Source organism: Aquarana catesbeiana, linkage group LG04 (assembly GCF_042186555.1).
Source record: "Aquarana catesbeiana isolate 2022-GZ linkage group LG04, ASM4218655v1, whole genome shotgun sequence".
In the NCBI taxonomy this organism is placed as follows: Eukaryota; Metazoa; Chordata; class Amphibia; order Anura; family Ranidae; genus Aquarana; species Aquarana catesbeiana.
Window position 1 is genome coordinate 424,440,703 of NC_133327.1, and position 22,795 is coordinate 424,463,497.

The following is a 22,795-nucleotide window of genomic DNA, read 5'->3' on the forward strand; positions in this document are numbered from 1 at the left end:
TTATGCTTGGGGGGGGGTGTTCTTAGTCTGCCTGTAAAGTAGCGCATCTTTCCCGTGTTTATAACAGTACCACAGCAAAATTACATTTCTTAGGGAAAAAATATTTACGTTTAAAACTGTTCGTGGCTGTAATGTATTGTTGGATCCTGGCAATATAGATAAAAATAATTGAAAAAAACGGCATGGTCACCCCCTCAGTCCATTACCAGGCCCGTTGGGTCTGGTATGAATATTAAGGAGAACCCCGCACCAAAATTTTTTAAAAAATTGCATGGGGCCCCCCAAAATCCATACCAGGCCCTTCAGGTCTGGTATGGATTTTAAGGGGAACCCCGAACCAAAATAAAATAAAATGGCATGGGGGTCCCCCCAAAATCCATACCAGACCCTTATCTGAGCACGTAACCTGGCAGGCCGTAGGAAAAGGGGGGGGTCTGTCGGCGCTGTGATCGAAGGTGGATGGACATTGCAAGACTTTTTTTTTTTTAATAAAGGACTTGTCCCAAACTGTCTCCTGTCATTTTTACTTTTCTGACATTTTTTGGGTGAATGAGTAGGGGTACAATGTACCCGATACCCATTCACATGGGGGGGGCGGGATCTGGGGGCCCCCTTGCTAAAGGGAGCTTCCAGATTCCGATAAGCCCCCCGCCCGCAGACCCCCACAACCACCGGGCAAGGGATGTGGGCAAGAGGCCCTTGTCCCCATCAACATGGGGACAAGGTGCTTTGGGGGGACCCCAAAACACCTTCCCCAGGTTGAGGGAATGTGGCCTGCTATGGTTCAGGAGAGGGGGCGCTCTCTTGTCTCCCCCCTTTTCCTGTGGCCTGCCAGGTTGCGTGCTCAAATAAGGGTCTGGTATGGATATTGGGGGGGACCCCCACGCTATTTTTAAAAAAAATTTTGGCACAGGGTTCCTCTTAAAATCCATACCAGACTTGAAGGACCTAGTATGGATTTGGGGGGACCACCACGGCATTTAAAAAAAAAAAAATTGGTGTGGGGTTCCCCTTAAAATCCATACCAGACCTGAAGGGCCTCCATGTCATTTTTTTATTACATTTTGACAAATTTCCCCTTAACCACTTCAATACACTATATTATACTGAATATACTACACTGCCCGAATATAGATTCTACACTGAATATCTACATTAAATGCCGAGTATATACTATGGTGTATGTGTGTGTGTGTGTGTGTGTGTGTGTGTGTATATGTATATATATATATATATATATATATATATATATATATATATATATATATATATTATATATATTCATAGCAATATTCATATATATCAAATACACTGCCTGTATTGACTGAATATTGGCCTATTATGGCTCTCTCAGCAGAGCACGCTGTGATTGGCCAAAGCATGCAGGTCAGGTGCATGCTTTGGCCAATCATCATACAGCAATGCACAGCGATCTCGCAGTGCATTATGGGGCATTCTGTGGCATTCGAATTTCCCACGAACACCCTATATGTTTGGTTTGTTTTAGAACAAACGAACACCCGATGTTTGAGTCGAACTTACGTTTGACTCGAACTGTGGGCTCATCCCTAGCTGCAGTACTCAGTGTATTCTGACAGAGGAGGCGTCCCCACTGTTAGAAAACAACGGTGCAGCTGGGAGAAATCCCCCATCCACCTCGATTGTGTGGATGGGGAACTGGTTCCGTTTTCTTCCTTCAGCCCGCTGGCTGAACAAAGAAAAAACAGAGCCATGTAAACAAGTGAGGTGGATGGGGGAATCCATTTAGTACTTTTTGATTAACCTGATGGCTGATCGAAAAGAAATGGGTCATCTATGGCCAGCTTTACTTGCACTATATTGAATTGAAGATACCTTACTCATTACATGACCCTTATGACTGCATGCTACTAATAATGCTGTGTACATGTAGTCTCAGGCCTTTTATTTAAACTGCAGGCTCATTACCAAATCTATTAAAACATACTGTAAATCTTTTGTTTTGTGTGATGGAAGTATTGCAAACTGAACACAATAACTATCAGTGTATTCTGTGAGCTGAGGCGGTTTCCGAATGTTTTCTTTAAGTAACCTTTCTGCGGAAATTCATCCATTTCTTGCATAAGGGGATCAATGCTAACTGTTAAAACCAACTCTATGGATAGAGACTCTGTCAACTTTTTTATTTACGTCTTTTCCCCAAAGTCAAGCTTTCTGGCTACCACCAGATCAAAGGTGTCAGGCAGAATTGGAGGCCATAGAAATTTTCCCAATGGGGACACAGGAAAAAAAACAACAACTTTTATTTGCTTTAGTAAAGTAGGGAAGGTGCAGAACCTTTTTTTTTCTTGGTTTTTATTGCTGCCTCTTTCCTCACTGGGGAGATATCCACTAACTTCCTGTTAAGGTGAGGGGTTGCTGGCAGAAATAGGAAAAAAAATGAAAATCATCCAAAGGGGACATAGACAACACCAAAAAACCTATCTAAAATAATCAAACCCTTCCCCTTTCTATCCAAAGCAAACCAAAAAAAAAATGTAGCTGGAGTTGGGCTTCAGGCTTTTCTGATCCAGTTTCAGAGAGAAATTAGGGCACATTATCACCTTTACATCCCATTTTGATTGCATAGGTTAGGGAGCCTTACTTTAAGCTCTCTGAAATTTCACAACAAAAAAAAGTGTCATAGTGTTAATTGTTTTAAGAAGTGCCTGAAATAGCATGAACTGATTATAATTGAAATGCTCATCATTATTGGTTGTATCGAGCATAATTGAAAGAATAAATTGGGTGTTGATGCCTCAAAAGACACATGCAAAGAAATAGGTTACTGCTGCATATCACATTTTATGAAAATATATACCTACTATTATCACAGAAAAGTATAACAATATATTAGCGCAAACCTAATAGAAGACATACGCCTATTAAAAATGACAGCATTGTCATTAGAATAATACAGGACAATGCACACCTTTCAACTAAAAACATTTTTTTTATTTATAGCTATGGGAAGGAAAAAAAATCACATTGGTGTAGGTGGCTATATACTGTGTGCATTATTAAAGCTATCTAAACCCCAAAACAAAAATGTTGTATATTGAAGTTTATCAGATGAGGTGTCTGCATTGCTTTTATTTTTCTTTCAGGCTTTTTATCTTTATTTTTACTTGGTGATCTTACAAATAACATTATTCTTGTCTTACGGTGAGCACACTAAATCACTGTACTGTATCCTTGAAAAACAGTATTATTGTCATCCTAGGCTGCTCTACTGATTTGGGCAATAAACACCCCCCATTCTTCTCATCTCCATTACACACAGAGGAGTTGTTTTGTAGTTCACAAAGAATAGCTGGGGAAGCTAATAATAGTGTTTGAGATTTGAGTTTAGTGTACAGGAAGTTACAAGGACATTGTATACTTGTGGAAATGTTCTTTGCCTGAACAAGAAAAATGATTCGATCTAGCACATCTAAGGAGTGGCAAGCTGCAATATCCTTAGATATGAGTTCAGATTATGAACTCCACATATGAAAAAAAATGAAAGTAGTGAGAAATGCTAATGGATTATACATTATATTCAAATATCAGTATGTGCTGTATGAATAAGATATGACAGAGGCATATGATACAATGTCCTGGGTTGAAATGCAAGACAGAACTGTTCTCAGACCTTGCATTAACAAATCTCACTTGTGGCTATGAACAGCTCATAGATCCCAATTCATAAATCACTGACTGTACAGTACATCCCATATGTGGATATTATGACAATATTGCTCAGTCAAAGTTCTAAGCAAAACAGCATGGAGGTCCCAAGTGGATCAGAGATATTGTATCTCATTGCAGTTAATATATATATATTTTTTTACATAGACTTAGTTTAAAATGTATTAAAAATAATAGGTATCTCTCAGTCTGTGGTATATAATAAGTATATGATGAATAGATCCCCAAACTAATGCGAACAGTTTGAAGAACAACTTAGTCCAAATTAAGTCTACGTCACTGAACAACGATCATCTACAGATGTCCTGTCTCTTTTAAAGAATTAGTTTAAATATATAATCCCTATATTTAATTCACATACACAGTACATAAATGTAAAATGATACTGTATGTTATCTTAGATTTAAATATGGATGTACATTAGAACATATGGATCTGGGAGGTTCTGGCTTCTTTTGGTCTATCATAAAAAGCACATAGTGGAATTACTATTTCACATCCTGTAAGGTGTTTCATATGGCACAAAACTTAAGGACACCATTCCCATTCCCATTTACCTTTATATTACTGATTTAAAGGTCAGCCTTAACCAATATATATCATAATGATTATCTAGCAGGGATATAAATTCAACAGTGCAGTATCAACATAATTTTTTTTAAATTTAAAATAAGTAATACAAAATACTTCTCAAATACCCATTGTCATCAACTCACAAAAGGAGCCTTTTGCACTCAGAAATCAAACTTTAAAGCTGGCCACATATGGCTCAGTTATTTTCCTCAATAGAAGTAGATAGGAGAATCCTCCCAGCTGCAGTATTGAATTCTGACAGCGGGGGGAGACTTCCGCTATCAGAATGCATAGATCTGCATTGCATCCATTGGCTGCAGCCGCTGATCAAGCAATGACTGTTGAATAAAGATTGGTGAAGCACTAAACAAAGTAAATCAAAAAATATCAGTCACCCTAACCCAATGGTGACAAAACAAACCCCACTTAATTAAAGTGTAATACATTACAACTCGATGCATTCACCATATGACAGCGTGTCATCTGAATCCAAAGCAAATATAATCAAAGCAAATATGTTAGCATAATGCTAACATTAATCCAAAAAACAAATTAAATACTCAAAACCCTCTGGGTCTGCCTTCCTACCAGAGTGGGATCTTCCCTAAGAATTGGTGTAGTATACAGACCCCCAGGACAGACTGAATATTATGATAACTTGTTTACTTGTGAAATAACTCAAACGGCAATAAGGGGAGAGGTTTCAACATGCCTGAAATTAACTGGAATTCTCAAACTGCTATTACAAGCAGGAACAAGGATATAATGGAGGCAATGAATGGGGTTTCTCTATAACAGTTAAAAGCCCAACCCAAAGTGATAATATTCTAGACCTAGCACTGACAAATGGTGATCGATTGTCTGATGTTGAGGTGGGAGAACATTTAGGTTCTAGTGATCACCAATATCTTTGGTTTGATATCAAAACACGAACTGAAAAATCATTAACAAAAGTTTTAGATTTCAAAAGGACACATTTTGCTGAAATTGGGGAATTTCTAAAAAATGAATTGAAAGGTTGCAGTAAAATGACACTAAGTAATCAGTGGGCACTGTTAACGTCTACCATCCTGGAGGCAACTAGATTATATGTCAGGCAAGTTAGTAAGAAAAAACAATATGGTTCACTAAGGAGGTAAGTAGCATATTAAAGGAAAATATCTGCATATAGGCGATTCAAGGAAACAGGAGGTGTAGCTGACAGAAAAGAGTAAAAAAATTGCCAAAAGGAGGCCAAACACATTATCAGTGCTGCCAAAGCACAGAAGGGGGGGGGGGGGGGATTGCTAAATCTGTTATATAAGGAAGTAAAATCTTTTTTAAGTACATCAGCAATACAAGGAAGAAATAAGATGGGATTACTAAAATGAAAACTGGGCACAACACTTATGTTGAGGGAAACCTGGATATAGCAAACAATTTAAGCAATTGCTTCTGTTCAGTTTTCTCAGAAATAAATTGTACTAGCAAAGACAAGTTGGGCATTTATATTGGTTCTAGTATAGACGGTTCATTTCTTGGATTTCTGGAGACAGAAGTAGCAGAGAAACGGTCTCAGTTAAAGCCTAATAAAGCAATGGGCCCCGATGGTATTCATCCCAGAGTTCTAAGAAAACTTTGAGATTTAGTTGTTGGACCATTAACGGATCTTTTTCATCAATCTCTTCTAACAGGAGAAGTTCCCCATGACTGGCGGACAGCTAATATTGTACCTATCTACAAGAAGGGCAGCAAGGTAGAAGCTGGTAATTACAGACCAGTGAGTTTAACATCAGTTGTAGTCAAGTAAGTGGAATCATTCCTGAAAAGATAGATCATTGATGACTTAAAAACACACAACTTTCTGAACCCAAAGCAGCATGGCTTTATTAAGAGCAGATCATGTCAGACTAATCTAAATTAAGTTTTTGAGTATACAGGTACTCATCACTTAACGACCAGGTTCCGTTCCAATGACCAGGTCATTAAACGAATTGGTCGTTAAACGAGGAGCCACAAGTAATCAATATTTTAAGCATTCTTAACTACTGTACTGTATTGTGAAAAAAAGGTCTAAACACAAAACTCCAGCTCAATAGCGTTGTTTTAATTTGCATAAGCAGAGAACACAAACGAAAATTCTGTACTGTACTGTACAATACAATGATGTATAGCACGTCGTTTGGGTGGGGAGAGCTGGTCGTAAGTCCGAGTGGTCGTTAAACAGGTAAGTCGTTGGAGGAGTATCTGTATTACCAATGTTTTGGACCAGGGTGGTGCTGTGGACATAGCATATCTTGATTTCAGCAAGGCATTTGATACAGTTCCACATAATGATCTAATACAAAAGTTGTACAAGCTAGGACTTAACCCCCTGGGTGGTTCAGTGGATATGCAGTTGGCTAAAGGATAGATACCAGAGTGTGGTTGTAAAAGGGGTTCACTCGGAACAGATACCAGTCACTAGTCGTGTACTAGAAGGCTTTGTACTAGGTCCTGTTTTCCATAAAGGCATGGATGAGCAAGTTTGCGGTGGAGGAACTTGATTGGCCTGCTCAGAGTCCTGACCTCAAGCCAACACCTTTGGAATGTAATTCAAGCGGAGACTGCGAACCAGGCCTTCTCGTCCACATCAGTGTCAGACTGCAAAATATACTTCTGGAAGAATGGTCAAACATTCCCATAGACACACTCCTAAAACTTGTGGACAGCCTTCGCAGAAGAGTTGAAGCTGTTATAGCTGCAAAGGATGGGCCAACTCAATACTGAACCCTACAGAATAAGACTGGGATGCCACTAAAGTTCATGTGCGTGTAAAGGCAGGTGTCCCAATACATTTGGTAATACAGTGTACATGTGAGTGATATAACTAAAGGTTTGTTGAGCAGAGTATGTCTTTATGTTTCTAAATATAAAATAATGCACCTAGGGAAAAAGAATCCCTTGAGAAAATACATTGGGGGTACAGTGTTGGCCAGGACTACAGGAGAAAAAGTATTGGGAGTACTTATTTCACATGATTGCAAAATGAGTAAACAGAGTGACCAGGCAGTGAGGAAAGTGAATAGAATTCTAGGATACATCATTAGAGGAGTCACCAGCAGGAGGAAGGGGATTATGATTCCCCTATATGGATTTTTAGTGAGACCTCATTTAGAATACTGGGGGGATTTACTAAAACTGGAGCATTCGGAGTCTGGTGCAGCTGTACGTATTAGCCAATCAGCTTCTAACCTCAGCTTGATCAATTAAGCTTTGGCAGTAAAACCTAGAAGCTATTTTCTATGCAGAGCTGTAAATCTCCCCCATTGTGTCCAATTCTGGAGACCTCACTCACAAAAAGATATTGATAAGATAGAACGAGTCCAGAGACGAGTAACAAAAATGGTGAAAGGTCTGGGGGAAAAAAATATCAAGAGTGACTTCAGGAACTTAACATGTACATGTGTCAATAAAAGAGATCTAGTGCAAAAGATAAACTCACTAGAAAATACAGTGATAGAACCGTAAAAAACACTCTTAAACTATAAAGTATTCATATAAAGTGAACACGTGTAATAGAGCACTGTGCAAAATATACAATGTGCAAACGTGACAAGTGTCTAAATGTTAATAATAAACATGTGCAAATGAGCAATATAGTGTCAAAAAGTTTCCACAGATTTAAAAAAATGAAAAATGAAATTAATATAGACATATTGGATTTTCCCTCCCCGTCTTTCAGGACAGCCACATTGAGAGACCTTGGCTCCTCCTCTTCCTTGGAAACACCAGCCCTCATAAATTTACACCTCCCCTGCCAGCCGCAGTTATTTGTGTTTCCCCCGGTGGGGAGACATTGCGCTGGTTAGCAGCATCAGTCAAGGAGTTATCCTCAACTTTCCAATCTTTTAAGACCCTGTTTGAAGGGTTACAGGTCCTCCTTAAACCCTCACCTGCATCGCAGAATACAACCCCGCTTTTGGCACAGGACTCTGCATCTTCCCTTCCTAGGGCCACTGCTTCAGCAGAAGAAGTGGCAGGCACTTCCAGAGAGGAAGCTAGGGAGGAACCAGACAGTGCTACCTCCGGTTCTCAGGATGAATTGGAGGGGGAGAGTAGGGATGGAGAGTGCAGAAGGCCCTCAAGGATCAAGTTGTCCCTTGAGGAGGTAGAGGACCTCCTAGGGGCTATCTACACCACCCTGGGTATCCAGGAGGACAAAAAAACCCTATCTCTCCATGACCAGATGTATAGGGGCTTAAAGGAACAAAAAAGAAAGGTATTTCCTGTTCATGAGGTCCTAATAGATACGGTCAAAAAAGAATGGCAGGAACCTGAACGGAAGCCCTTCTTCTCTGGGTCTCTTAAAAGAAGATTCCCTTTTTCGGACGATCCTACCTCAATCTGGAACAAGAACCCCAGATTGGACGCAGCATTCTCACAAGTGTCCAGACACACAGATCTGGCCTTCGAGGATCTGGGAGCTCTGACAGATACCATGGACAAGAGAATTCATTCCCTGTTAAAAAAACCTGGGAATCAACTCTAGGTAATCTGAAACCAGGGATGGCAGTCACGGTTGTGGCCCGAAACCTCGAGCACTAGCTGACACAAATCCAGGCTCATATTGAGGCAGGTACGGCAAAGGAGACTATTTTGTCGTCCTTTCCAACAATCCTAAGAGGCGTAGCATATATAGCGGATGTTTCGTCAGTGCGCATGTCAGCCAGGACTGTAGCACTTGCTAACTCAGCCAGAAAAGCCCTCTGGCTCAAAACTTGGCCAGGTGACAATGCCTCAAAAATTAAACTTTGTGGCATTCCGCTGATCGGTGATCTGCTTTTTGGCCCAGGTCTGGAGACAGTGTTAGACCATACCGCAGATAAAAAGAAGGCTTTCCCAGTAAAACGTAAAACCCCGAATCAACCCAAGAGGGGGTTTCTTTCACAAAAAAGAAGGCCTCCCAAGACTCAGGAGAAGAAGCCTTGGAGCCAAAGGGGTAAGGGCAAAGGAGGGGCGATTTTTCGCCCTCCTGAGCAACCAAGTAAGCCCCAGTGACTCAGGGGTCACAGTGGGGGGAAGATTGGGAGTCTTCCTTCCACAATGGGAAGTAATCTCTCCCAACCAATTTATCCTGGGAATCATACGAAGGGGGTACTGTCTAGAGTTTACAGAGACCCCGCCACGTCGAAGCCTAATAACGCTTCTCCCCAGGTGTACGGCAAAAGCGGAAGCCCTCCTAGGGGCATTAATGGAACTAAAACAACAGAATGAAGTGTGCAGAGTTCCAAAAGAAGAAGAAGGGACAGGCTTTTATTCACACGTCTTTGTGGTGAAAAAACCTTCGAGGCGCTGCCATTTGGCCTATCCTCTTCACCCCGAGTATTTACAAAGGTCATGGCAGAGGCCATGGCTTTTTTGAGAATCAGGGGGGTATCAATTATTGCATACCTAGACGATCTTCTTCTCTTCGCACCGTCCTCAGAGCAACTAATCAGCGATCTGGAATTAACAAAGACAACCCTGAGAGGGGTAGGATGGCTACTAAATCTGGAAAAATCCAGCCTTATTCCCGCTCAACAGATTTCCTATCTAGGATACCTGCTGGATTCTACTCAGCTGAGAGTTTTTCTCCCACCAGAGAAAATTCAAAAGCTAGACCAAGCAGTAGCATGCCTTCAGAGCAATCGGCAGGTATCAATACGGGTGGCCATGTCAACCCTCGGCCTACTAACGGCTGCCATCCCAGCAGTCCAGTGGGCAGGCCTCCACTTCCGTCCCCTGCAGGCACTGATTTTAAAGGTGTGGGACCACAGCCAGGAGTCTTTAGACAATCTGCTTTCGATCCCTCTTCAGGTCAAAAGGTCCCTTTGGTGGTGGAGGAAACAGATAAATCTTTCACAGGGGCGCCTGTGGATCATTCCGGTATCCAGAGTGATCACTACAGACGCAAGTGGCAGAGGCTGGGGGGCACATCTGGGACCTCGGTGGGCGCAGGGGACATGAGAAAAGGAGGAGCTCAAAAGGTCCTCCAACTGGAAGGACCTAAAAGCAGTTGGTCTGGCGCTCAGAGCTTTCAGGGAAGACCTACTGGGGCAACACATCCAGGTTCGGTCAGACAACTCTTCGGTCATTGCTTATATAAACAAGCAAGGTGGCACAAGAAGAGATCCTCGGCTGGGTGGAAGCCAATGCTCTGTCTCTTTCAGCAGTTTTCTTGAAGGGAGAGGAAAACATAGCGGCCGATTTTCTCAGCCGGACGCAACTAAGAGAGGCCGACTGGACACTCAGTCAGGAGGTTTTCGATCTCATAGTCAAGAGATGGGGCCTCCCAGAAGTAGACCTATTTGCCTCAAGAAGCAATACAAAGACCCCATATTTCTTCTCTCTCTGCAGGTGGGAAAACGCGCTAGGGGTAGATGCCCTGACACAAAGCTGGCACTTCAGACTTTGCTACGCCTTCCCACCTCCGGTGCTTCTGCCAGCAGTCCTAAGAAAATTCCAGGCAGAAAACACCACACTGATCTTAGTGGCTCCCTACTGGCCCAAGAGAGCTTGGTTCTCGATCCTCGTTTGCAGCGGAACCTCCCTGGTTCCTTCCAACCAGAAAGGATCTCCTATCACAGGGCCCAGTTCTTTGTCCTCAGGTAGGGCACTGGAACTTAGCCACCTGGCTTCTGAAGAAGAGATTCTAAGAAGCAAAGGCTTTTCCACCCTTCTTGACAGTAAAAAGGAGGAGACGCGCCGAATCTACCAAAAGGTTTGGGGGCGCTTTAGAGCTTGGTGCCAAGAAAACTCCTTTAACGTGCAGAGCCCTATAGCAGTCCTGGAGTTTCTGCAATGTGGGGCTGATAAGGGGTTGGCCATCAGTACCCTTAAAAGCCAAGTGTCAGCACTTAGCACGTACCTAGAGAAATCCTTGGCCACCGACTCCTGGGTGGTCAGGTTTTTCAAAGACCTTTCAAGACAGAGACCAGTGCAGGGCCCTTCCTTCCCTAAATGGGACCTTTCCCCGGGGTCTTACAGGTTTTGACAGAACCCCCGTTCGAACCTTTAGAGGAATGTACTCTAAAGGACCTAACGTATAAGGCTGTGTTTTTGGTGGCTGTAACCACAGCTAGGAGGGTCAGTGAAATGGAGGCCCTCTCAATTAGACCCCCCTTTTGTGTTATGTTTTCGTATAGAGTAGTTTTTAAGATTGACCCGGCTTTTTTACCGAAGGTGGCTTCGAAATACCATAGAAGCCAGGAGGTAATTTTGCCAACTTTTTGTCCTAATCCCTCAAGTGAAAGGGAATATAGGTTTCATACCTTAGACGTCAGGAGATGTATCCTACGTTATTTAGAGCTGACAAAGACTTTCAGAAAGTCAGACTCTCTCTTTATTTCTTTTTGCGGAGCAAGAAGGGGACAGAAGGCGTCTAGACGCACCATTGCCAGATGGCTTAGAATAGCTATTACTCAGGCCTACAGGCTAGCGGGTAGAGAAGCCCCCATGGGAATTAAAGCACACTCTACCAGAGCTATGGCAGCTTCACAGGCAGAAAGAGCTGGAGCAACGCCAGAGCAGATTTGCAAGGCAGCCGTATGCTCCAGTTTCACCACATTTGTGAAACACTACAGAGTGGATCTGGTATCAGCAAGTGAGCAATCCTTTGGGCGAAAGGTATTGCAAGCTGTTGTCCCACCCTAAGTGGTAAGTGCTCGTCTATCCTCTCAATGTGGCTGTCCTGAAAGACGGGGAGGGAAAATTCAAGTTACGCTTACCGGTAACGTCTTTTCCAGTAGTCTTTCAGGACAGCCCTAGTACCCACCTGAAGTTTTGGGGGGTCTTGAGGAAGACCTAAAAAAGGGCACAGTAGTAATATGTGATAGTATGTTATTAACGTGTTCTTGTGTCTCCCCAGCTAACCGGAGGTGCTCTAGAAAAAACTGAGGCTGGCAGGGGGAGGTGTAAATTTATGGGGGCTGGCGCAGTGTTTCCAAGGAAGATGAGGAGCCAAGGTCTCTCAATGTGGCTGTCCTGAAAGACTACTGGAAAAGACATTACCGGTAAGCGTAACTTGAATTTTTTTCAGAATAACAAAAGGATTTACGCTATGTGAGGCTTTTTGGTTTTTTTTGGTGAACATACTGCCCACTATACTGATCTATCTGTTGATCGTTCCTGCTGACGCTGAGGAATCCAGTACATGCCAGTGAGATCCCGGATTGACCGGACTATACGCATGCCGGAAGTGACGTGAGGAGGCGTGGAACAGCGCCGATTCTGTTCCCTGTCTGTTTTTATTTTTCTAATGTAAGAGTCCACTTTTATTATCTTTAATAAATTGATATTTTACTCATACCTACTACACTATTGGAGGCTTCTTCATTTTATCCCCCCCTCTTTCACTGAGGCACTGGTTTGACACTCACCAACCTAGCTGAGCGGACCGTCATTGAATAATTCTCAGAGTCCACCTACAGTGCATACATCATGTAGGAGCGCCCACTTACTACGGTGGAGATCCTCGATTATACATGGATGCCCATTTTCTTTAATATTAAGGTGAGAGTTTTGGGAGACTTAACCAGTGAGAGGCTGTTTGTGATACTTTATGGACATATTCAAGTGTTGACATTCTTCCCAACACCACTATGGACTATGGACCTATTATATTACTAAGAACTCAGAAGTATCTTATCCTCCTTTCAATCCTCTATTAAGAAGACTTCTGATTAAGTCATTTATTTTTTATTTTTTGTGGAATACATCTATATTCATTTCATTTTTCCACATCCGTGGAAACTTTTTGACACTATATTGCTCATTTGAACATGTTTATTATTATTAATATTTAGACACTTGTCACGTTTGCACATTGTATATTTTGCACAGTGCTCTATTTCACGTGTTCACTTTATATGAATACTTTATAGTTTTTTAAGAGTGTTTTTTACGGTTCTATCACTGTATTTTCTAGTGAGTTTATCTTTTGCGCTAGATCACTTTTATTGACACATTTTTTAGGGTTAGTGATTTGTGATTCACTTTTAGGTTTGGCAGCATTGGTTTTATCTTTCACTAGAGCTGTGTCACTGGTTACATTTACCACTTACTCTCAGTAGCGCAAGAGACACTTTCACATCAACTTAACATGTACAATCTGGAGGAAAAAGGGAAAGGGGGGACATGATTGAAACTTTTAAATACATCAAGGGGATGAATAAGGTTCAAGAGGGCAGTATGTTCAACATGAAACCTAGATCATGAACATGAGGACTTTACCTCAAACTAACTGGAGGAAAGTTCAAAAACAATCTTAGAAAATAATTTTTTACTGAAAGAATAGTTGATGCCTGGAATAGACTTCCAGCAAAGGTACGGAGTCAGTCAACAGTAAGTGGTTTCAGATATGCATGGGACAAACATAGATCTATACTCAGACAAAAAAGTTAATGAAAAAAAACGAACAAAAAAAAAAATACACATATAAGAAAAGCGGACTCGATGGACCAAGTAGTCTTTTTTCTACCATCACTTTTCTATGTTTCTAAACAATATTACACGCTGACATATACTAGAATAAGTTTCCAAATAATCAGTCATCAATGTAAAAGTGTGCAGGTCACCTCCATGTAAACTCGTGCAGATATTTAGAAGACACTTGTTGTGACACATGAGTTATGCATTAAGTTGCGATATATTACACATTGATTACATTTGTTTATGTCAGAGGTAGGGAGTATTAAATTAACTTAGCGCTGTTTTATTCTTTATTCAATAATGAAAAATTATGTTAATAGGTAATGATCTTCAAAGATCAATACATCTGGTTAAAGGCACGTAACTAATAAAAGTTCATAATGCTTCAAAAAGGCATTTCGTTTCAGCTCATTATTGAACCTGACAGGAGAGAGAGTATAACACACATAAATCCAATTGCATTTCTTCTGCAGAAGGATTTTATCAAAATTCCCCCCGCGGGAGCTGATGTTCAACTGAAAACTACATTTCAATCCCTTCATAAAGCGATTATGACATTCCCACTGTTAACAGATTTTTAAGATCCAGCAATATCTCAAACATGTTCACTAACTCTTATGCATAGTTCCACCTTTTTCCTCAGTGTAAAACATTTTTACAGAAACATTTTATTTGTATCATTTGTTTCTTTGATATATTATCCCAGTGAAAACTGTGGCTAATAAAAGGTGGTGAAAAAAAAAGTTGTAAGGCTCCATGCACACTGGAGCTGATAAACTGCAGTTTATTTTATTGGCGTTTTTTTAAAAGCCCATAAACTCCACTCTATGTTAGCCTATGTGTCCATGCACACATGGACGTTTTTTAGCGTTAATGAGCAGTAGAGTTTATGGGCTTTTTTCTGAACGCCAGAAATTCACGTTAAAAGTGCCGTTTTTCACCGCTAAAAAAACGCCAAACGCCGATAAACGCTCATAAACGCGCGTTAATTAGCGTTCGGCATTCTATTATTTTAATGCATTGTGGGAGTTTGGAATGCATTGTGGGATTTTTGGAGTGTCCTCTGTGTATTTTTATTAAAAACACCCATAAACGCTAACGCTAAAAAACGCTCATAAACGCTCATAAATGTTAGTCCAAAACGCTGTTAAAAGCACAATTTTCAACCAGTGTTTTCTGACAGAAATCTGGTGCCCAGAAAAAGCTTTTTTGAGCTTCAGTGTGCATGGAGCCTAAAAGTTATTTGATTTATCAACATATTAAAACATATGACACTGTCCACCTCTAAACATACCTTGCTGCAGTTTACCTGGTGTCACGACCTGGGTCTGCACCTGCAACCTCTGCTGTGTCTGGCGATATTTCTCTTCTTGCTGAGCCACCTTGGGATGCTGAACAGCTCTCTGGACAATTCCTTGAATGATTCTGCATTGAACCTTGTTTATCTTAAACTTTAAACCCTTTGCTCCTCCCATGAGCTCCCTATTTTAGCCATGCCTTTGCACTTTCTGTTTGCCATATTATTGTGCTCTCTACAGCCAATATCTCGATCTTGTCACTCCTGCTGCCATCAGTATCTTCACTACCACCCATTACCGACCTTTGGCTTGTTCCTCAAGTATGCTTCTGTGACAACTTGTTACCGACCTTTGGCTTGTTTACAGACTATGTTTCTGCTTGTTTCCTACCTGCTATATCTGCTACTGGACCCTGGCATGCTGACATTCTGGTGTGGTGACCCTGAGAACAATGACCTGGTGCTAACAAAGCAAAGCAAAGCAAAGCCCCATTTTCACCATCAGGAGCTCTAGTGAACACCAATTAGTGCTTAGACTCTGCACCTCAGGTGAGCCTGCGGTAAAATACACCACACGCGCTTGGGTTCTATTCATTCTTAATGGCACCTCAAACGTGGTGCGATTTTGCAGCAATTGATATGAGACAGACTTGCATGTAAATCGCAGCAAAACGCATCTTTAAAAATCGCACAAAGACAAAAAAGAGCAGGAAACACGTGGAAATCACACTTAAAAAACAATTGCAAGCTGGTTCCCACTACATGTAATTTGAATGTGTCTTAAGGTAGATTTACTGTACAAATTGAGTAGAAAATATTCACTTTTTTGTTTTTTTTATAACTCCTTGATAAAGATATTAATCACTTGCACATCACACCACAAGCACATCATCCTTAAAGCTCAGGCACAATGTTATGCATTCCCAAAACATCTACATGTAGTAAATTACTGAATCTTTCCAGTAATCTATGTGATGAGAAGAATTTAACACACTACTCCAACATTAACCCGTCCACATTTTCATTGCTAACCAGTGCTAACAATTGAAAAAACATTATTAATTCCAGGAGGTTAATCAAAAATGGATTATATTCACCACACTCTGGGTTGCAATTGTTTAAACAACTTGAACAAGAGTTCATACCAACCCAATGAAGTACTGATGGTAAGCAACTCTCCAGAACAAGTCCCACAAGAAGGTTTAAAAAATTAAAATGCAAATGCAATTTAAAGTGTATTTAAACCCAAGAGCAAAAAAATATTGCATATTACCATTTTTTAGCCATTTTCCTTTTTTTTCTGACTGTGTCAGTAGCACTCATCATGTCCCAGGATCAAATCCCTCAATCACTGTATGATATCTTTGAGGAGCAGTATTTTTACCTTGGGACAAGACTAAAGAACACCCCACCCTCTTTTCTATTCCATAACATAAAGAAAAGTTTTTTTCTAGTCCATATAGATAGGTGGAAACAACATAAATGATAAGCATGTAGGCAGGTGCAGTCTGTACTCCCCACTGTAGGTGGTGCTGATCTGAAGTGACAATACAGAAGGGAAAGGAAGTTGTGGGGAACTTAGTTCCTCTATGATTTCCTATGGTCACCTGGAGAACAGCTGGACAATTGGATGCTGGGGCCCCGTGTAATCTCTGTGGCCATCTTGGCTTATTTAAGCCCCTGGCCCCCCGACTTGGCGCACATTATGCGAGTGGTTAGTATAGAGACAGGTTCCCCATCCGACAGGTACAGTGCATAGTCAAGCTAAAATAATGAGCTAAAATAATGATTAGTTTATTTATTTATTATTATTATTTTTTTAGCAAACTTTTTAATACATTTTAAATAGTCTTCTATTATCCGCGCCACCGACCAGAGGATCTTCTTAAATAATAATTTACTATATGCACCTCCAAACCGTGGACCTTTCTGGATAGCTATGAGGTAGCTTTCGAGTCTAGCGGTGGCCTACCTGTTGCCGCTAGCAAAACACCTGCTTGGAGACTCCCTGGAATTGGCTTGACTCAGCTTGTCCATGCCATCGTAAAGTGCATTTGGGCAGCCTGAAACCACCCATCGTCGCTGCTGCAGAGTTGAAAAGTCCTTGTAGCTAGCATTCTGGCTACGCAGCAAAAAAAGAACCTGCACTTTTTCCATGCCGCCGTCGGCACCACCACTATGTTGAGTTACTCTGTTAACCAGCTGATAAATCTCAGCTGTTTCTTCACTCCACCGTGCATTACAGTGATTAAACAACTAGGACTTCTCCATCATCCACGCTACATCCATAGAAGTTGCCGTAGAAAGTTTGTCTGCTTACAGACAAGCCATACCATCCCGGCTCTCTGGTCAGCAACGCGAACTGTCGCTCCACGCATGCATCATCAAAGCACTGTCTTCTATTGGATATGTAGTTTGGATGTCTCCATGGTAAAATCTCTCAGTGAGCTGAATGGGAAACGTGGAGTGGATTCTAGTCTGCTACAGCCAGTGCAAAGATTTGTTGCATCATCAAGCAGCAAAATTGAACTCTTAAATGCACAGTCTATTACAAACAAATCCTGCCTCATTCATGAACATATCCTGGATAAATGTCTGGACTATATGTGTATTACAGAGACCTGGTACCAACCAAATACCTTTTCATCTTTAAATGAGAGCTGTCCCCAAGGATATAGCTACCTCCAAAAAGCTTGCAGCACAGGGCACGGTGGGGGCCTGTCAGTCATCCATCGCAGCGATCTGGAGCTATCTCTGCAACCATTACCTGAACTGTCTTCATTTGAAAGCCTTGCATTTAAATGTAGGTCTCCTTCCCCTGTGCTGTTCCTCCTCATCTATCGACCACCAAAACCAAACCCATCATTTATCACTGAGATGTCAAATCTCACAAATTTCTGCACATCCTCTGCCGATGTTATAATTTTGTGCGATATGAACATCCACGTTGACACCTCCTCCTGCCGTTTTGCAGATGAATTTCTTCAACTACTGGATTGTTTTAATTTAAAACAACTTGTCGATGTCCCCACACATACCAGGGGGCATACCTTGGATCTGGTCATTACAAACTTTGCTGCTCTCACCAACCTGCAGGTGTATGACCTAGATGTGTCTGATCACAAGGCCGTTTCCATGGATTTGCCATCCCTATCCAGCCTCTACAAGCCTAAGCGGAATATCTGTTTCAGAAACCTAAAAAACATAAACCCAGACCTTTTGGCAGCAGACTTTCAGCATCTTTCCACACACTTTTCATCAGCCGACGAAGCAAAGGATTACTACAACAGTCAACTTAGCAGCCTTTTGGACCTCCATGCCCCTGTTAAAACAAGATGAGCTTCATAAGATGAAGGCAGCAGGGCAGGTCCTTGAGCGGCGCTTCAAAGCATCTGGCCTCACTGTCCACAAACAAATTTACCGGGAGCAACAACAAAAATATGCACAGTCCCTCAAAGAGGCAAGATCACAGTTTTACTCCAATGCCATCAGAAATAGCCCAGGAAATTCTAAACAGCTTTTCTCCACTCTAAACCACATTCTTAAACCAAAATCCCCTCCACTTACTGCCCTTACAGAAGAGCAGTGCAAGAAATTCATGGATTTTTTCACATCAAAAATTGCACATATTCGCTCTGCCCTTTCTGGTCCTCCCACCCAAATTGTTCCCCCAACATATATCGTCTTCCAACCTCTAAACTGCTTTCCTGAGGTGTCATCAGAAGAGGTGCAGAACATCATCGGGAAGATGAAACCCTCTACCTGTCCCCTGGACCCTCTTCTAACCTCCCTGGTAAAAACTCATATCACTGTCCTAAGTACCCTGATCACCGCTGCTATAAATCATTCCCTCCAAACTGGTCACGTTCCCCCTTTAAAAAATGCCATTATCAGACCATTGCTCAAAAAACCCACTCTTGATCCGGAAGTCCTATCCAACTATAGGCCCATCTCCAGTCTCCCTTTTATATCAAAAGTACTTGAGAAAGCAGTTGCCACTTACCTTCAGGACCACCTCAAACATAATAACCTCTTTGAAAAATTTCAGTCAGGTCTCTACTTTGCTCACAGTACAAAGACTGCCCTCGTCAGAGTTACAAACGACCTCCTCATATCATCTGATGCTGGCTCTCCCTCCTTCCTCATCCTCCTGGACCTTTCTGCTGCATTTGATACTGTTGACCATGGCATTCTTTTAAACCGGCTCCACCTCACCACTGGACTAAATGACACAGCTCTCAGTTGGTTCAAATCATACCTTACAAACCAGACAAAACTTCAAATCAAATCCACATACAGTTACATGTGGTGTCCCCATGGGTCAGTCCTTGGCCCCATCCTTTTCATCCTCTACCTTACCCCCCTTGACCAAATTATCAGCCGCCATAAAATTTCATTCCACTGCTATGCCGATGACACACAGTTATATGTAAATGCCACAGCTGAAACTCCACCTTCACAGTCATGCCTATCAATACTCGCCACCTGTCTGGAGGAGATAAAGGTATGGATGGAGCACAACTTTCTTCAACTAAACAGTTCCAAAACTGAAGTCATCCTGATTGTCACTCCTTATCAGACCAAATCATCATCCATAACCAGTATCACCATTTCTGGCTCTAACATCCCTTTCTCATCAATAGTCACAAATCTTGGTGTAAAAATGGAGACCCAACTCACATTTGAAGCCCATATAAATCACCTATGCAAGACCTTTTTCTACCACCTCTGTAATATCTCTAAACTCCGTCCCATTCTTTCCATTTCAGATGCCGAAAAGCTGGTTCATGCTTTTTGTCTCTTCCAGGTTGGACTACTGTAACTCACTTCTCATTGGGATTCCTAGAAAGAGTCTGCAGAGGCTTCAGTACATCCAAAACTCTGCAGCAAGGATCCTGATGAGAGTGTGGAAACATGAGCACATTACCCCATTCTTCACTCACTCCACTGGCTTCCTGTCTCTACCAAGATTGAGTACAAGGTTTCCCTCCTCACACACCAATGTATCCATGGACATGCCCCCCTCTCAAAGAACTTCTCAAAACACAACACATCCCCTACGCTCCATTCACTCAAACCTTCTTCATATACCCAGAACTAGACTCAGGACAATGGGAGACAGGGCCTTTTGTGCAGCTGCCCCGCTCCTGTAGAATGCCCTACCTGACACCTTGAGGGCTCCTCAATCTACTGACTGTTTTAAAAAAGGTCCTAAGACATTTCTTTTTAGCAAAGCTTTTTTTCCCTTTTAGATGTTTGTTTCATTGTATAAACTGCTAATTTTTCGTTTTTTGTTTTTAAACTGTAGCACTTTGAGATCTTTTGATGAAAAGGGCACTATAAATATAATGTATTATTATTATTATAGTGGCAGGGAGAGGTTCTAGAGGAGTGGGGAAAATGCAGGGACTACTCTATCTCTACTCAGAAAGCCTCCTATTTTGGGTTGGACAAGCCAGGCCACATTTCCACTCCTTGTGCAAAAGCTGTTGGCATCCCTTCAAGTACATAACTATCCCTGTAAGTGGCTCCGGATGGGTGTGCTCTCCTGTTGGGCCCGGCTGTACTCGGTTCTAATATTTCTTCCACCAGCTCACCACGCTGTACTTTGTTCACAAGCGTGGAGCACAGATAAAGAGCAAAGGAAACAGTTCACAAGATTTTAGACATAATCAACAGATATTTTGTGTACTTTATATTAAAAAGACCAAAAGGGAGTAAATACGACATATTCATTGTTAGGATTTAGCCTAGGTTCACACTGACAGCGGGATTGATTCTATAAACTAGGCCCAATATATCAGTGACACAACCAGATTTATTGTGGAAGCATCATTTCCAGTGGGAACTCCCAAAGTACTGAAACTAAGCAAACATATTAGATGGAACCCAAAAACGGGACTTTATGTCAATGGATTGTAAATTATGTTTTTTTCAACTTAAATTCATGTGATTTATTGGTAAAGTCACATTTTAGGATTCACGAAGATATTTGGGCTGCATAACACTACATTTAAAAAATATCAAATTTGCCACCTGAAAGCTTTATGCCCCTCGATTCTTTCAGTTATAAAGGATTAAAGACTTTCCTTTGAATTGCTAGTATTTCTGCCAGCAGCAGGGCAACAAAGGTGAAATGAATGTAGGTGCACATAAAATATATATAAGTTTACAATCTAGCTTCACTGATAGTTGAAATCTTCAATAATGATATACAGTGTAACCGAACGATAGAGTGATGCTTAAAATTTGCATGTCATTTTGTATGCAACTTTACCCTCTCTACATATCCTCATTTTTATGCTGCATATTTCTGATAGAAATAATGTTTCATTAAAGAGACATGCATATGAAAGTATGCTAAAATGTGGAAAAGTAGGTTAACTCTGGCATGAATCAGACAAGTTATATAAAAGAAAAACTTACAAAATCCTTTTCCCGTTTATGCTTCTCCTCTGCTTCTTTTATGTATTCTTGGGCTTGTTCTAGCCTGGCATCCACCAACTTTTGCTGCAGCTCTCTCTGTTTGAACATCTTGTCCAGGTGCTGTAAGACAATATTGGGATAATACTGAGACAGGCACACTGTCATACTTATGTTTTATTTAAGGGTAAAGGTTGGTTACAATTGAGATGATGGCCAGGCAACTATCATTTCTAGAAGGAGAGATTAGCAATGGCAGTCTCTGCTTCCATACTTCTTTAAAATCAAACTATGGGCTGTTTAAGCCCATTTTGGAGAACACCCTCCATCTGTGTGTATTTTTTGCATCTTCAATTTCATACTTACCTTTTCTGGGTTTCTTTAGGCAGGTCACATTACGCTCAGGGTTCTTTCTCTTGTGATCTTCTCCCATTGGTGGGTGGTCCTGGATGGTGCAGAGCATGGTGCACTCTGTATAAATACAGAGAATGCAGTTCGCTGCGGAGAGATGCTCCCTCAGGGGATTGGACCATGACCAACTGCACCTGCCCGATGTCATCAGACTTCTGGGTTGAATGACAACCAGAAGAGAGGAAACAATGGCTGCATACCACAGCAGGACCCGATCCAAGTAAAGTTTATTTCACCGATGTCTGACAGACAGCACAAGGATACACAAAACTGTTGACGCGTTTCACACAATCAAGTGCTTACTCATAACAAAGGGGCTGTCAAGAGTGCTGTTTCCTAAATACACAAATACTCTTAATGCCCCTTGACAAACATTGTGACAAGATGTTTACAAACAATACAAAAAATAATCCAAATATCCCAAAAAAATCAAAGATAAAGAAAACCCATAATGGAAAAAAGAGTGAAAAAAGGAGAAAAGAAACAACAGAGAAACATAATTAATACTGAATATACAATTAATAATAAAAAAAATGATTATAACCACCAATCACAGATCAAACCAAATCTGTGCATGATGGCACTGGGAGCATAAGTCTCACCCAACGACAGATTAAAAACAGGTCAAAAACACAGATCCAAAAAGGATCCAAAACACAATTCATGCAGGAGGGAGGTTGCCACCACCGACTATTCATAAAAGTGGGTCATATCTCATTCATGATTCGTTCAGTAACAGCACAGTAACACCTCTCTGAACTACAATATCCAGATAACAAGTGGATGATAAATCCGGCACTCCCAAATCCAGGTGCTCTAAGGCTCAGGATGTCCTTCAAACATCCAAAATGGCAAACTAGAGAAAATTCAAAGGAAGAGCCGGCACTTCCGGATATAATATCTGTGATCCTTTTTGTAACATATCAAGTTAAAAAGGACAAGTAGACGTGTTTC

General features: G+C 41.3%; 1 protein-coding gene across 1 annotated transcript in view; it reads right to left on the minus strand.

Annotated features, from left to right (window-relative positions):
- TXLNB (taxilin beta) overlaps positions 1-22,795 on the minus strand; it is a 156,317-nt gene that overhangs the window by 61,377 nt on the left and 72,145 nt on the right. The window contains exon 6 of the mRNA XM_073627391.1: positions 21,434-21,553. Within this exon, the coding sequence (XP_073483492.1) occupies positions 21,434-21,553 (120 nt within the window). The remainder of the gene's footprint in view (positions 1-21,433; positions 21,554-22,795) is intronic.